At 37.7% G+C, this 15893-nt stretch overlaps 1 protein-coding gene across 1 annotated transcript in view; it reads left to right on the top strand.

Moving 5' to 3' along the window:
• The first annotated feature begins 2082 nt into the window (after window positions 1-2082).
• Window positions 2083-15893, top strand: part of LOC142195319 (zona pellucida-like domain-containing protein 1) — a 31621-nt gene continuing 17810 nt past the window's right edge. The window contains exons 1-4 of the mRNA XM_075264975.1: window positions 2083-2117; window positions 5181-5298; window positions 10075-10295; window positions 13168-13352. Coding sequence (XP_075121076.1) covers window positions 2115-2117; window positions 5181-5298; window positions 10075-10295; window positions 13168-13352 — 527 coding nt within the window. The 5' untranslated portion in view covers window positions 2083-2114. The remainder of the gene's footprint in view (window positions 2118-5180; window positions 5299-10074; window positions 10296-13167; window positions 13353-15893) is intronic.

Here is a 15893-nt window from a genome sequence, read left to right as displayed (position 1 = left end):
GGATGTCCCCTTAGTTATAGGATAACCCCAGGATTATAGGCTCAAGTATTGGTAAGAACATTGAAAAGATCTCTGCACTATACATTCATATATTTGTACATTGCAATTAGGTTTTAATTTTTACTTGCTACTGTATTTTTTGGGATCAGATCAAACTCTAGCCTTGCCTCTCACCCACATGATTAACCCTTGACACCCATGACCCTTTTCTGGTTCACTGATTGACCTTCTTCAGACTAGCTTTTCTAAGTACCACCCACTGCTTATTGGAAGCACCCCTGAAGACCTGCCGATTTGAAAATTAACAAAGTCTCCTAAAGGTGCCTTATTTAGACTCCTGTTTTATATGAAGGAACAGAGGTATTTTTTCAAGAAAAGAATAAAGTGCCAAATGAAGGTATGACAAGCCTTCAGCAGGAAAAGCCTATGACCTCTTGTAGGCAGGCAGAGGGAAAGGTTGTGGTGAGAAGATACCTCCTGCTAAGGTGGCTCCTCTCCAGTAGGCAAAGGACTGGGATCCATATCTGGGTTGTGGGTGTGATTATAGACCTGGGCTCACAGCTCTAGTCCTGGGTTTTGTTAGAGCCAAAGTTGAAGCAACCATAGCACAAGCCTCTAAGCAATTACTGAAATGGCGTTTTTACATCTTATATCATACCTCCCATTACTTCCAATTGTTTCATAAATAGACAGTAGAGGTAAATATGAGAAACTTTTAATAAATTTTATTTAAGAAATATGTTTCCTTCTCCATTTATCAAGCTAATTTACTATTTACATATGAATCTATGAAAAGGGAGAGGAAAAGGAGGCTGTAGGAAAAGGCACTCTTATAGCTGCTACTCTCTGCTACTCTGGGGGTCAAGAGAACTTTCTGACACTGCTGTATCTTCAATATGAGACTCTGCACAAAGTGATAAAATAGTTAGCAGCTACCTCTTCTCCCTACCCCTCTCCATAGAGTACTGTCTGTGAGCTGGATATGGATAAGAACTCTATGTAAACAAATAGTCTGAGTGAACATAAAGAGGATTAAATCACTGATAGCTGATAAATTAAACGCTTATTAATTAAATAGCATTTCACTGAAAAGAAAGCTAACACAGAGCTAAAACCTAACTTTTATAAGTAATCTCATTAAATACAAGTGAACCCTACAGTACTGTGTATAAAATCAATAGATAACCACGATTGCCCTCTGTACTATATAGCGATACTGGCTTCAGAACTGTAGGTATACTCAAGGACTCAGACAATTTTAATGAGATTATTTATTAAAAGTTAAGCGTTAGCTCTGTGCTTTTCAATGACATTGAATATAAAGAGGAGGCGAGCAGCTTAATAAATAGAGAAGTAAGCAGATTTCCGTAATAAGATTTATTTCTTATATTTATGCATACTATTAATTTATGAAAAGTGGATTTATAAATGAAGGTGCGTCTTAAAAAAAGTATACCTTTATAAGTAGTGTACACACCAAAAGCTTAATTATTCTAGACAAGAAAAACACAGTGACAATAAGCAATATTAGAAAACACTTATAGATGGAAAAACAACTAACCTGTGACTGGTCGTAACTGCTCCTAACTGACCTAAACGCAACAATAAAACAACTCGAAACATTGAGTGAAACCTAAGGATTTTATGAAACCTAAACTGTAGACGAAGAAAGAATTCTGTTGTGACTTACGTAGTTTATTTTTGTGGAATTCTTTTCTGAAGGTCTTACTAGCTGTGAAAATCCTATCGCTTGCATCCTGTCTGTTGTAGATAATAATGCAGTGAATCTCCCTATTTAACTCCCTCTCTCGGGTTACAAGTTCAGGAAATATACATACACTTTGTACTTATTCTATCAATTCATAAGGATGGACTTTTTTGTTACATTTATACAATTGCTCCATTCTCACCTTTCCTTTTTCTCAAACAAGTAAATCCAGATAACAATGTGGCTTATTAGTGTAGTACGTATTGGTTGTCATGAATGATGTATGTAAGTCCCCAATGTATTTCTATATAAAGTCCACACTGTAGAATACATAGCACATATATTTAAGTCGACTCCGAAAATAAACCTGTTAATGAAGATAAGATAGGAGAGCCATTCAACTAACATGGTAAGTCACCCTACTTTATATGTCCTTACATAAACAGATCATAGAAATGGTCATTTAGGTTCTGATATCTAAATTTGTGTGCGTATAATAGAAAAGAACATTTGTTTGTAGGTAGTGAACAGCTCATGCCTTAGTATAGTTAAGAAGAAGTGCTTTCTACCCCATTTGTGTTTATTATTTGTCACCTACATTTTAATGGTCGTCTTTGATAAATGGACCACACTAACAATACGGAGAACTAGTAGAAATATGTATATTATGAATAGACAATATCAGATAGTATAAGCCTAAGCCATACAAATGGGTACTCACAGCGCGCACATTCTGGACACATGCACACAATAGAAATCAATGGATACATTTTTAACTGATGCAAAATAGATTGACATCCGTTAAAAATGGATCAGAGAGTTGGGTAAAAAAAGAAAGACCAATTAAATTCATCTACTTATTGACACTTAAAACGTAAAGCAAATTGGATGACACTCAAAAACGGAAAAATGCAACAAATGCAAAATGGTTGGCGTTAAAAACAGACGTGATTTTATATATCACATTCTAAACGGAATCTTTAGAATGCAACTCACGTTGATTTTCTGTGAATCTGAAATATGGATATTGGATCCTTCTAACTGTACATTTATAGATTTACATATATATATATATATATATATATATATATATATATATATATTCTAGTCCTTGATTTATTGCTACTTATTGTATGTTTTACAGAGAGTGCAAATACCCATAATGAGAACAATATACAAAGACAATGCACAGTGAATAGATGTCTCTAAGTAAATATATGTTGTACAGATATAAAATATCACAAAAGAAATGAAAAAGAGAATAAGTAACACTGACTCCGAGTGCAATGATGAACTTTTTTTTTTTGCAAAATGTGATTATAAGATTAGTGGGATATAATGGCAGATGTATATGCATACTGTAGTATATATGCCGAGATCAATCATGTAATTACATTAGTAACACAATGTAAACCTTAATTGTACTTCGGAGAGTCTGAGCATAGGATTTTGCATTAACAAGACAAAATATCTTTTCCAAGTTCAACCCTTAACATCTCTGGTAATTTATTAGCTTATTATATTCCTAGTATATGTCCTTAGGCTAGAAAGGTGTAGGATACTGCTCAGGTATTTATACCAATACGCTGGTAATTATTTTACTCTTTTCTTAGATTTAGTATGTTATTTCTTTATACATAAGTTAGTTTAGTTGTATCAGGAGAATAACAGAAATATGTAATTGTTTTAGGTGAGATTTGACTCAGTTTTGTACACACAAATAAACCATTACATGTAATTGTCGGAGTATTTGGAAGCACATGGTTGGATACTATTCCATTATGTTCACATCTCTAGGAAGCATTAGAACATAATAGGAAAATATTACAAACTGTAAGATTCACACAGTTTGCCTTCCTCTAAAACGTGTGCGCTCTCTTCTCTATGAATATTAGACATTGTTTAAAGCTATATTCGCCTGACAGTAAATTATGGCAAAATGATCACATCACACAACAGCATTAAAGTCTGTTACTGGGGGCTATTTACATGATTGTTACTTTAAACGACTGTCAAAATATGTCATGTCTATTTTTGTCTGTTTTCATGGACCCTTCATATATTCAAATGTATGGGGAATCCGTGAAAACAGGTGCACCTTTGGTGCAAGACAGCCATGAAAAATGGATGTTTTGTGTGAATATAGCCTAACAATTATACAGATAAAATCAACCAGCAGAAAAACATGTTTTCAGAACTCCCATAGAGATAAATGTATACAGTCACTTCTTCTCACTTCTTCATTCTTAGCGACTGCCAGATGGGGTGTAGGTGACCCTTATTTTCAAGATAGAAGCAGGTCCCAGGAGTAGGAACCACATCTATCACACATTTATCACATATTCTATGGATATGCCATAAATCTGTGAGATCAGAAAACAACTTCACACCTTTTCATTTCTTCAGTGGTTATACAGTAGTCTTGTAATGTGCTTTGTATTTTAATTCCTTACATTTTCAATATATGTATTTCCTATCAGTGAAAGAAAACACTACCCAGAGGCTTCAACTTAGTGCTTAAAACTTTAAAACAAGCCCTCTTCTGTTCTAGCTCCCAAATTACCCCACATGATATGATGCCGTTTCAGACTAACTTTGTATGTCCAGGCACCATGTGCACATTAAAGGACATGACTGGTGATGGCTCATACAGTTTTATGTTTGTGTAATGACAGTAACCTCTATTGCAAAATTGTCTGACCATATTATAAGCAATGCTATTCAATTCCGCCCCTACTACCTCTTGTGTCACCCCCTCTACCTCATAGATTGTAAGCTCTTGCGAGCAGGACCCTCAGTCCCATTGTGTAAAATGACTTTCTTTGTAATGTATCTTTTTGTCTGTACTTGAACCCTACAAATTGTACAGCGCTGTGGAATATGTTGGTGCTATATAAATAAAATATATTATTATTATTATTATTATTATTATTATTATTACTACTACTACTTTTCCAATCTTGCTCTCAACTGAGAAGTGGATACAATTATATCATGTCTAGGTAATGGGATCAGCTACTTAAATTTTCTGGTAATTCTCTCTACATGATGTAACCTGGGCTGTGCAGCTGTAGTCTGGAGTCCAGGCTGTTTAGCATTCAGACAAATATATTTGCATCCACTGCTCAACTAAGCTGAATTAGGTTTGTCTGTTTCTTTAGCCTCTAGATGTGATTAAGATTGCTTCCATTCACTGACAGTCAACAAATAACTTGGAAAGAGATGAAATTTAATCAAAAAAGGGCAGGGTGCTGCTTGGTGAGCATATCAGTTTTACCCATTTTTAAGAAAAACAAGGGGTCTTTGGAAAAATTGGGAACAGTACCTAAATAGCCTTTTTAAAGGCTATTCAGGCCTATAATTAGCTCATAACACGTTTTGTCAATGATAGAGCCCCTTTAAACAGACGATTATCTATGTTTTACGTAGATTATAAAGCAAAATTAAAATTATTGTCTTTATCTTATTTAAGGATTTCTCATCAACAAAAGGATCAAACCAGAACTTTGTATATATTGTGCTGTTTTTTCTTATTCGTGGACATCAATGCATTACCATCAATGACTGTGGCGACACTCTCAGAACACCAGGTACTGTGAAATTAATTAAATATTCATTAAAATAATAAAAACTGAAGCTGATATGTGCTACGTAAATATACTGGGCAAAAAAATGTTGTCCTTATACACAAACTCTTAACAGACTTTGAACCAGGTCAGTTTAGTCTACAAATAAAATGATTATGTTTTTAGTTGGAAATTTTAAGAACTTTTTAATTTTCACATTATACCATGTTGAAGGCAAATAAATAGCTCTGACTTTCACTACATTTATGTTGATAAATTTGAAGGAAATGCCTATTAGCTAAGTGGTCGTAGTTCATAAAAACAAATGAGCATGTTTATTTACACAGCACTGTACAGAAAAATATAAAAAAAAGTCACGAAATGACGATAGAAATTTTTACATTTTTCAAAGTTTAGAATTTTTACAAAGATATTAAGACATAACAAAAATTACATTGATTTTGTTATTGACTCAGCCACTTCCTTGCTGATGTTGCAGCCTTGTTGGGACATGGTGGTCCTCCACCAATCATCCACTACTCCATTCATTTGGACTATCTAGGGTTGCACGGCACTCATCAGTAAACGAGACTGTTTCCAAATTAGTCTTCATGTATATCTCGGCCCACGGCAAACATTTGTGCTTGTGAGGGGGTGAACAAATAGGTTTATGTACAATTGCAAGACTCTGGAAGATCCTACAATTTGAGGTTTGCGGGACTCCATCGGCAACAGAAGCTTCAAATAACTGCTTTGTATTGGTATTTTAGCAGCTGCTTTCTTAATCCAGTAAATTTATCAGTCACAAATCTCTTCCTAGTACAATGATCACGCTTAAGTTTTTATGAAATATCTAATGTTTTCATACCTTGTCTAATGCATTGCACTATTTGATGCTTTTTGGTAGAAGTGAGGTTCTTTCTCTTTTCAGGGAGTCTGCATGGGGACCCCCCAAATGGAATACCAAACACATTGACAAGTGGTAAGCAATGAAAGCACATGGACTATAATGGGGTCTATGTGTTTTCTGTGTGGTGTCTGCACGAGTCATGCAGAGAGGAAAGTAGTATATGAAGTATTTTTCTCTCCGCATGTTTCGTGCAGAGACCGTGCGGAAAACACAGGGACCCCATTATAGTCTATTGGGTCCATGTGCTTTCATAAACTTACCACTTGTCAACGCGTTCAGTATTCCATACAGGAATACCCAACAGATGTGAACCAGGCCTAAGAAATGCTTGTATTTTTCACTAACTAAAAATTTCTGAACATCGTTTCTAAGTTTTCTAATCCTATAACTTTCTATTCTGACTTTACTCCTCCATTCCTTATGAAACCTTATTAGTACCATTGGATGTTACCATTTCTCTTGTCAAATATGTATCCCTAACTTGGCAATATGAGAATGTACTTGGACACATCCCCAAGTAATAACCCATAGTTGTCAACATTAATGAACTTCTAGTAGGAATAACAGCGGAATGATAGAGTGATCAATGAATTATTTTGATGCAATTATGTGTTAATCACAGCAATGATTTAGTAAATTGTGTATTTCAATTGCGTTTGTTTTTTCTGTCTTTAATTAGTTTTACTTTTTCCATTTGCATCATGTATAACATGGAGCTATTTGTAACGTGTTAAATGATGATACATTTCTATAATTGCATGTGGCGTTCACTATTAGTTTAGTGACCTTTTTACAACTAATGAGCTAATTAGTGGTGATACTCATAGCTGTAGTTTGCTGTACTATACAGTGTCAAGCACCTGACACTCAGGCATGAAAAGCACAGACGTGGCTGCATCTGTATTACTCACAATATTTGTGCCAAATATAACATCATTAGTTGAAAGTGTTGGCAAATAATGATAAAAAGATTATAAATCATTATATGAATATTGGGTATGCATCTGTAGAAATTCCATCACAACTTTTATCTTAAAGTAATAAACCCTTTCCATGTATCCACCTTTATGAGCAAGAACGCTGAGCTGTCTGAATGGTGATAGTATATCTTCACTACATGTGAAATGTTTGGCAAGTTGTTTCTATTAGTAATACAAGCTGATCATCAAGGATTAGGCCAATTTCTATTTCCACAGGGAATGTCTTTGAGACAGTCCCTTTAAAGAGGACCTTTCATGTCCTCATGAAATTGCGGTTTTATATATTGCTTCCGGTATGTGCCCCAGTAGTGGAGATATCTTTGCCATTAGTTTCGGCACTGATCTCTCCCCACTGTCAGAAGGGCGTTCCACACAACTCAGCATCATCACTGGGCTGTAAGGAATGCCCCTCTAACAGTACTGTAACATAGCCTTGTGCTGTCAGAGGGGGCGTTCCATACCGCTCTACGATGATGCTGAGCTGTGAGGAAAGCCCCCCCCAAGTCCAAGCCTATGGATGGGTACTGAGAGGGGGTGTTCCTCACAGCCCAACAATGAGGCTGAGCTATGAGGAATGCCCTTCTGACAGTGGGGAGAAATCAGCTTGTAACATCTCTGCCTGTTCCGGTCTCTGCACCACCCTCTGCTCGCGTGCTGCAGCACAGGAGGCGTGTGCAGTTTGGTTCATGGCTTAAAGTTTTTGGTCGCACTGTGTGAACACGGCTCTACTGCTGTGATTGTATTTGTACCACACCCGTCTTCTGCCCTTATTTGTCTCTGCTCCTCTAATGATTAATCTGGCCTTGCTCTGTGATTGACAGCCTGCCTTCCTGTCAACTCCATGGGCGGGTTCTTCCTCCATATATAGCCTTGGCTCTCATTCACACCAATGCTTGCTATTGCCTTGTGCATACTTGCTCTGTACTGTCACTATTTTGCTTGCATTTCTTATCCTTGCCTTTGGCTTTCCCTACTGACAATTCTTTGGACTCCGATTAGGCACTGCATCGCTCGACTGTTACTGACCCTTGGCTAGCTGACCTCTCTTTTTTGTTGTCCGTCTTGTCTGCGTTTTGTGTCTCACCTATACAGGGAGGGACTGTCTTCGTGGTTGCCGCCTATTACGTAGGATAGGGCCTGGCAATAAGAAGGGAAAGTGGGGGGCTTCAGCTTAGGGCTCACTGTCTCTTGTGCCCCGTCCAAGGGTTCAAACAGTTACTGGGGAATTGCGGTCCTAGCAATTCCCTTACACAGTGCCAAAACTAATGGCACAGATATCTCCACCACCGGGTCACATATCAGGAATTCAATGCACTATCGACTTTTTAGTGGTATATAAAACCCCACTTTCATGACAACATTAAAGGTCCTATTTAAGTACCTTTTCTAACATAGTGAAAAAGCTTAAGATGCAGGCACTATCAAGTCACCAACATATAAAACAGCATTAATTAGACTTGGTGGGCTCTTAAGTATCTAGTGTTTTGAATTATGGGATGCACAACGATTAGATTTTACTTGGCAGTGCTTTGAATATTTTTAAAAAAATTTGGTAGGGGTACCAAAGGGTAAATAAAGATGGGTGAATGTTAGGATCGGGTCTCGCAGGGTTCCATCATGGCGCACAGCGCCACCTGCGGGTCAATCCGACTCTTGCCCTCGGCCTCATGCAGTGAGGCGACTGGAGTCTAAGTGCCATTTCTCCCCAACTGAGCATGCTCGGACCTTTTGGAGCCGCTCACAGCCTAAGTGCCAGTTCTCCCCGACTGAGCATGAGCGGTGAGGTCATGGCCACCGCCCCTATTGGGCGGGGACTTCCATTTAAAAAGAGTGAGTCGACGCCTGCCTGGCGCTCACACTTTATCTGAAATTACCAGTCCTAGTGACAGTAGTCCCAGGGAGAGTCTCCAGTGGTTAGGCAGGTTGCAGTATAGGGCACTACTAGTTACACCAGTAAACCCTGAATGACTGACAGCTCTACACCAAGGCCTGGAGCAATAGACATTGTTCCAGCCTGTGGAGCTGCAGCAGGTGTGGTTCCCCAGTTAGCTGTGCTCGCCCTGTCTAACACTGTTGGAAGCTCCTAACTGTGTGCAGGAGATCTCCTAACTACTGCAAGGACCTAGGTGTTCGCCCACTCCTAGCTGTGTGCAGGAGCACCCCTAGCTACTGTAGGGGATTATGTTTGTCGCTGACCTGGGGTGAGTCTTAACCCTGGGCAGCTGTCTTTTGTTTGTTTTTGCTTGTTCACATTAGGAGCTGCACTGCCATTCACTCAGTGAGTCTAACTGGTGAACTTGTGTTGCTCCCAGTTCACACTGTGCTGTACTATTGCACACAGACATACAGCCGCCCATAGGGCCTGTGGACCTCGCTGCAGTGCCTTTGCAGCCCAAGAGGTTCTGCGGTTTCAAAATATTATTTTTGTATATATACCCAGAACCATAACAGTGAACAACTTTGTCTGGAGTCAGGTTTGATCCAAATACCTAAAATTTTTAGTTTTTCACAAAAGCGAACAGTTGGGAATCTTTCGCAAACTAAAATCGCAGTCACGACATGCATTGTGATAAATTATTATATAGTTGTTATTAATAGGTTGAGGCCCAGTGTAGGTGAAAAACAAGCAAACATTTATGCTCACCTTCCCTCACCCCAGAGAATAATAATTTCACTTCTGGTTCTATCCAAATGTGTTTGACCTGAAACAATTCAGGGACCCTATCAACTCAAATCCAAAGCAAATCTTGGGAAGTTCGCCCTTCTTTAGTAATAATATTACAGTAATAAATCAATTTTCTATATTTTACCACTGTGTTTTTTCTATTTCACTAAACATTAGAAGATAAAATAATTGAATGTAAATTTCCTCTTCAAACTGTGAATTGTAATTTCCCCTTTTTCTTGCAGATTATAATGATATTTTAGTGACATGTGGTCCACAGAATATCCAGCTTTACATTTACTTGTGTCCAGTTTACTTTGCTGGTTATAATGAAACCCAACTTTATATGAATGATATTTTTACAAACCCAGATTGTCAGGGGACAATTGATTTATCTGGCCCAGTACCATTCTTGAAATTTGACTTTTCAATCAATGACACTTTATCTTGTGGAAGTTCATTCCAGGTAAGCTTCAATTGACAATATTTTTCATAGCAATATTGAATTCTTCATGTTCTAAAGGGACAGTTTGGTTGTTATTGTATATTACTCATTTCCAGTAAATCTTTTAGTCATCAAATGTTGTTTTCTCATGATGTAAAATTAAAAGAACTTGGTCACCAGGGAATGACCTATATTTAAATAAGTATTTTTTAATTTAAGCATATTTTTGTGATGTTTTTCAAAATTCTCCATGTCCCTATCTACATTGTTTTTTCAAAGAAAATCTTGGATTTTTTCCCCCCTGGCAACAAAAACCAGGTTTCAATAAATAAAAAAGTGCTGTATTCCCTTTAAGTTGAAAGAAATTGGTAGTAAGTAGAACTTGTAAAAGGGAAGATCTACATAACTTACGTTTGTACCATGGCAATGACTATAAACATTGGTTTTGCTCAGGAATCATGACAAATGATTTAAAGCATCTAATGAATATTGATAAATTTCGTGTACCTTTTCCATATTATCACAGACACCTACCCATTCTATTTTTTATTGTCTAGAAAGTATCACAGAGCCTTTCAACCCACCATTATTATTTTTACATAAAGTCTGCCATAGTATTGTATCAAGGATGTCTTATGGCCTTACTCTCCAATATTATGATTAAGAAATTTACAGAAATCAGATAGGGATCCCTAGAGATATCCTGGTATACCAATCAATCTTAATTGAAGTAACCCTTTTTCAATTAAAAAAAATCATAATAAATTCATGATAAAATTTATACTGTATTGTTTAAATAGCTGGTGCCTTCCTTTGTAAATGTTCTGGGGAGACTCCAAAGTTCTAAGTCCACTTTTCATGTCAGTAAAGTAGGCACCAACCTATATGATTTCCCTTTGACCTACTCTTGACTAGTCCATCAAAGGGTTCATAGGGTAATTTGAGAGTTGGTGGCTGTTTTACAGAAATGAAAAGTGACCAGAAAGCACCAGAAAGAGTAGAAAGGAGAGCATTCAGGTATTTAGCTATGTATTCTGCAATTATTATGACATTTGTTTGTGAACCAGAATATTGTTTTAATGTATTCCTGATGAACAGCTTCAGTCTAGATGGTATAGTATGGAACAGGCAGAAATAATGGACTGCTAACTGGTTGCTAAAAATGTATGTTCTACTCAGTCGAGAGGTGAGACATGGTAACCATGCTGTCCTCTCTCCTATGATAGTGTGGGAGAGGAAGTGCATGAGAAAGGTGGTGAATTGGTTGATGAAGCCACTGGTAGGTCCTGGTGGTATATGACAGATTGGAGGGTGAGTAAATGCAGACAAAGTGCACTTCAAAAGAAAAGAGGGTGAGAGCAGGTAGCAGTTGGATTGGTTTGAAGGAGCACTTGTCAGACAGAAGAAGTCCAACACCTCCACCAGGTTTGTTGTTGGAGTTAAGAGTGTGTGGGACCTGAAGACCACAGGGGAGTGCAGCTGAAGAGATGTCTGAGGGTGTCAGCCAAGTTTCTGTGATCCCAAGAAATTTTACAATAAATTAAAAGATTGTGGATGTAATCCAGTTTATTACATCTGGAGTGAGTTTTCCATAGAACACTAGAGAGGCGGGGAGAGGGTCAAGAGCAAGGAAGATTAATTTAAGATTTAAGTGGTTCTGTGTGCTAGCACTAGTTGTGTGGTGAGACGAAGAATATCTGAAAGTGGGTATATGCTGAGATGGTTCAGGATTAGGAGATATGTCACCTGCAGTATGGAGAAGCAGGGACAGGGATAGCAGGTGTGTATAGGAGAGAGGGTAAGGTGGTTCTGTAGCTGTCTGAAGCTAATACCCCACGTTAAAATAATAATAATAATAATAAAACAAAAGAATATTTATTAAAGAATTTCAATAAAATAACAAAACATAATAACAAATTATAAGACAAAAAAAATGAGAAAAAGGGAGCAATGCTGCCTTAATGGAGAAATGGACATATGAAAAGATGTAAATCATCAATGCAATAATTGGACAAACATGATGGGAAAAATATATATATGAAGTGACAAGAATAGCTAGTAAATCACCAATTCATGATAAGTATGACGTGTAAGGAAAAACAGACCAAGTCACAATAATATAAATAAATAGATATGCATAGCCATATAAAGTTGCAATACCATAACCAAACACCACCACTCTGTCCTCATATACATAATAAAGATCTTACGATATGAAAATATGCCCCGACTCATGTTTCATTATATTGGCTTTGTCAGGGGTGACACAATCTAAATTTGTGCTCTAAAAGCCACATAGCAGTACTTCACATCTGCGCCCTGCTGTGTGCCCAAATGGTAAAAAACAGAATTGTCAATAGTTTATTTTTTTTCAATTAACAAGGTTAAGTGAATGAACTTAAGAAAATTGTAAATCAAATCAATTTTGGTGTGCCTACTATTACTTTGGAGGAGGAGTCCTGGAAGTGATGCAATGACCCCCACATAGTACTGATCTGAATATCGTTGAGTCTGTGTGGGATTACATGAAGAGACAGAAGGAGTTGAACAATTCCTACATCCACTGAAGATCTTTGGTTCGTTCATCTAGATATTTGGGACAATCTTCCTGCCGAGTTCCTTTAGAAACTGTGTGCAAGTGCACCTAGAAAAATTGATGCTGTTTTGAAGGCAAAGGGCAATCAAGCACATATTGATTTGTTTAGATTTCTCTTCATTCACTTAACCTTGTTAGTTGACAAAAATATACTAGTAGCCCTTTATTTTTGAAAGCAATGGTTTTCAATGGAACTTATGTTAATTCAAAGTTTGTAGCAATCGGGCATTTGACGCAATAAGTGTCACAGTCAATTTTGCTACAGCTGTAAAATATTTTCTTATTTCATTTTCACAGATAACTACTGCGGCAGGTGACGGCATTTTCAGTAGCTTTTCCTCAATCCAAACAGCGAATATCAGTGGAATAATAAAGTCAAGAGATCCAAATGTGGGTGTCATCACCAGGAGCCCAGAACTGAAGTATTTATATTCCTGCAGTTATCCACTAGAATACCTCCTGAACAACACACGACTGGATGTGTAAGTGGAACAGACGAGTTCCTAACTTTCAACTGTACTTACAAGTTTCTTATAAATGAGTGAGAGCTTAAAGGAAATGTGATAGCACAAAATAACTGATTTTAAACTATGTTTTAATGTTACTGTTTTTATGTTACTGAACATCTCATTGTTCATGTCATTATCTATATTTTAAAATCAGAAATTAAAAACAGATTGGAAAAAAATTATACATCTCTTTTTTAATTAAAAATGGTGATACATTATTATTAATTGTAATATTTAATTATTGGACATAAGGGCACAGCAATTTGGGATGCAGTGGTAGCACTTGCTACCAGGACTTGGAGCCTCCAGAGCTCAAAGGACTATCTACATGATAAAAAAAAAAAAACACTAGTATTGGGGGGGGGGGGGGCAACATGGTGGTTCAGTGGTTAGCCGCCCTGCGCTGGAGTCCTGGATTTAAATCCCGCCAAGGACAACATCTGCAAGGAGTTTGCATGTTCTCCGTGTTTCTGTGGATTTCCTCTCATGCTCCAAAGACTTACTGATAGGGAAAAATGTAGATTGTGAGCCTCTATTATATATAGCACATGCAAAGTAGGGGGCCTACATCCTTGGGTTATTTTCTGGTTTGTCATCCATTGGTACTGTGAATTGCCCTTTACCACAAATTGGTCATATATGGATCTAACATGCATATAATTTGGAATATTCCTAAATCTTTTCTGAGAGTCTCATTTTTTTTAGAGTACACCTATCTTAGGTGGTGTTAAAATTCTCTCAGAAGGGAATTTTTTTTCCATGACTAAATACTCTTTTTGACATATTTAAGTGTGAAATATTCTCACCAAGGGATGAAATATGTCAATCCTAAAATACTGAATATACACTCCCTTATTTGTCTATTTATTAATGTCTCTCTCACTATTCCGGAGTGGGACATTATTCACATTTGGGAGCTGTTCTAGTGGACAAATAGTGTGTGTTTTTTTTTTTTTTGAGCAGCAGTAAGTTTATAAATATGACCTTGTCACACTGTTAGTTGCAAGTGAGTTGTGTCTATAATACACCATACACCTGGATAGACAGACCCATCGATACGTTACATTGTCTGTCTACAGTTTATTTGGATCCATATTAGGAGATAATAAACCAATTTTGAGAAGCAATTTGATATATTTTTATACAACTCTTGGTGTACGCACAGCAGGATCTACGTTCACCCATATTTGCTTTTTGTATTTTATATATACAGAAATAAACGTTAATCTTTGTTACTGCTAAGACCTATATGGAATTTACTGATATTGTGTACAAGAAACTAGAGTCAATACATCTCATCTCCCCTTTTTTACATTGTTCAAAAGCCACATCAACATTGTGTTGGCAGTGTGACAAGAAAAATTTGTGGCACAGTCACTATGCTTGTCAGTAGGGCTGAGCCAATCTTGAAATTTCAGGATCGTTTTTAAAATTTCCATTGATTTCCAATCAGTTTCCATTCGAACACGATCCCAATGCAAGTCAATGGGATTTTTTTAATAATCGAAGATCGGATTTTAAAAACTATCCTATTCACTACACAGCATAGAGTCCAAAAATTGTTTCAATTTTTGGACTCCACGCTGTGTAGTGATAAAAAAAAATCCCCCCTGGTGTCCGCTTACCTGCAGAGATCCGCTGCCGCTCCCAGTTCTTCTTGGTCTGGTCTTGGTCTCTCCTTCACAGGCCTTCAGAGCGCTGCCACCTCCCTAGGCTAGTGTTAGAGATGATGGGAGTAGGCAGGGCTTGTTGTGGCTTAGGAGAGTGTGGGCAGGGAGACGTGAGTGCTTCACTCACGTCTCCGCTCCCAGTACCCGCCCATACTCTCCTAAGCCACAAGCCCTGCCTTCTCCCAGCATCTCTATAATACTAGTCTGGGGGGGGGGGGGTGCAGGGTGCTCTGAAGGCATGTGAAGGAGAGAGGACCGGACCAGAAGAGGGCAGTGGCAGAACTTCTGTGCAAGTAAGTTGAGTGCCACTCTTCTGCTTTGTCCCTGTTTTACCGTATATTCAGCTGAGTATATGGTAAAACAGGGATGAAGCAGAAGAGTGGCAGGCTGCGGTAAATCCATAGGAATGAATGGATGTAGCCGGCACGCAGGGGGTTAAGCGGCCAGAAATTTACTCAATCGCTGATCAGAATCCGAACATTTCCAATCCAAGTGATAACCAAGTGATAAAGAATTTAGTGTAAAAAAAAAATCAAAGAAAATGATTCCTTTATGAGAGCATATGGAGCACCAAGGTGTGACAATTTGCAGAATTTCAAGAAAAATTTAAGACACACTGTTAGTCCAGCTCTTTTAGCTGGCAGGTTAGGCATACTATCTTCCAAAAGTGATCATGATGTAGATGCTGTTGTGCTTCTTCTTCTCAAACTGATGCTCCAGCATGAGCCACAGTGCCACTAAATATGCATTTTATCTTACAACCATGAAATGAGGTTGGGAAAGTGTAAGCAATGTCTTGCCCTTGGGTTTAAACTAGAGCTGTGCCCACAAAGTGATGTTAGCA

The sequence above is a fragment of the Leptodactylus fuscus genome, chromosome 2 (genome assembly GCF_031893055.1).
Source record: "Leptodactylus fuscus isolate aLepFus1 chromosome 2, aLepFus1.hap2, whole genome shotgun sequence".
NCBI classification, from domain to species: Eukaryota; Metazoa; Chordata; class Amphibia; order Anura; family Leptodactylidae; genus Leptodactylus; species Leptodactylus fuscus.
The sequence above is the reverse complement of the archived record's forward strand: the minus strand, read 5'-3'. Positions and strand labels throughout refer to the sequence as shown.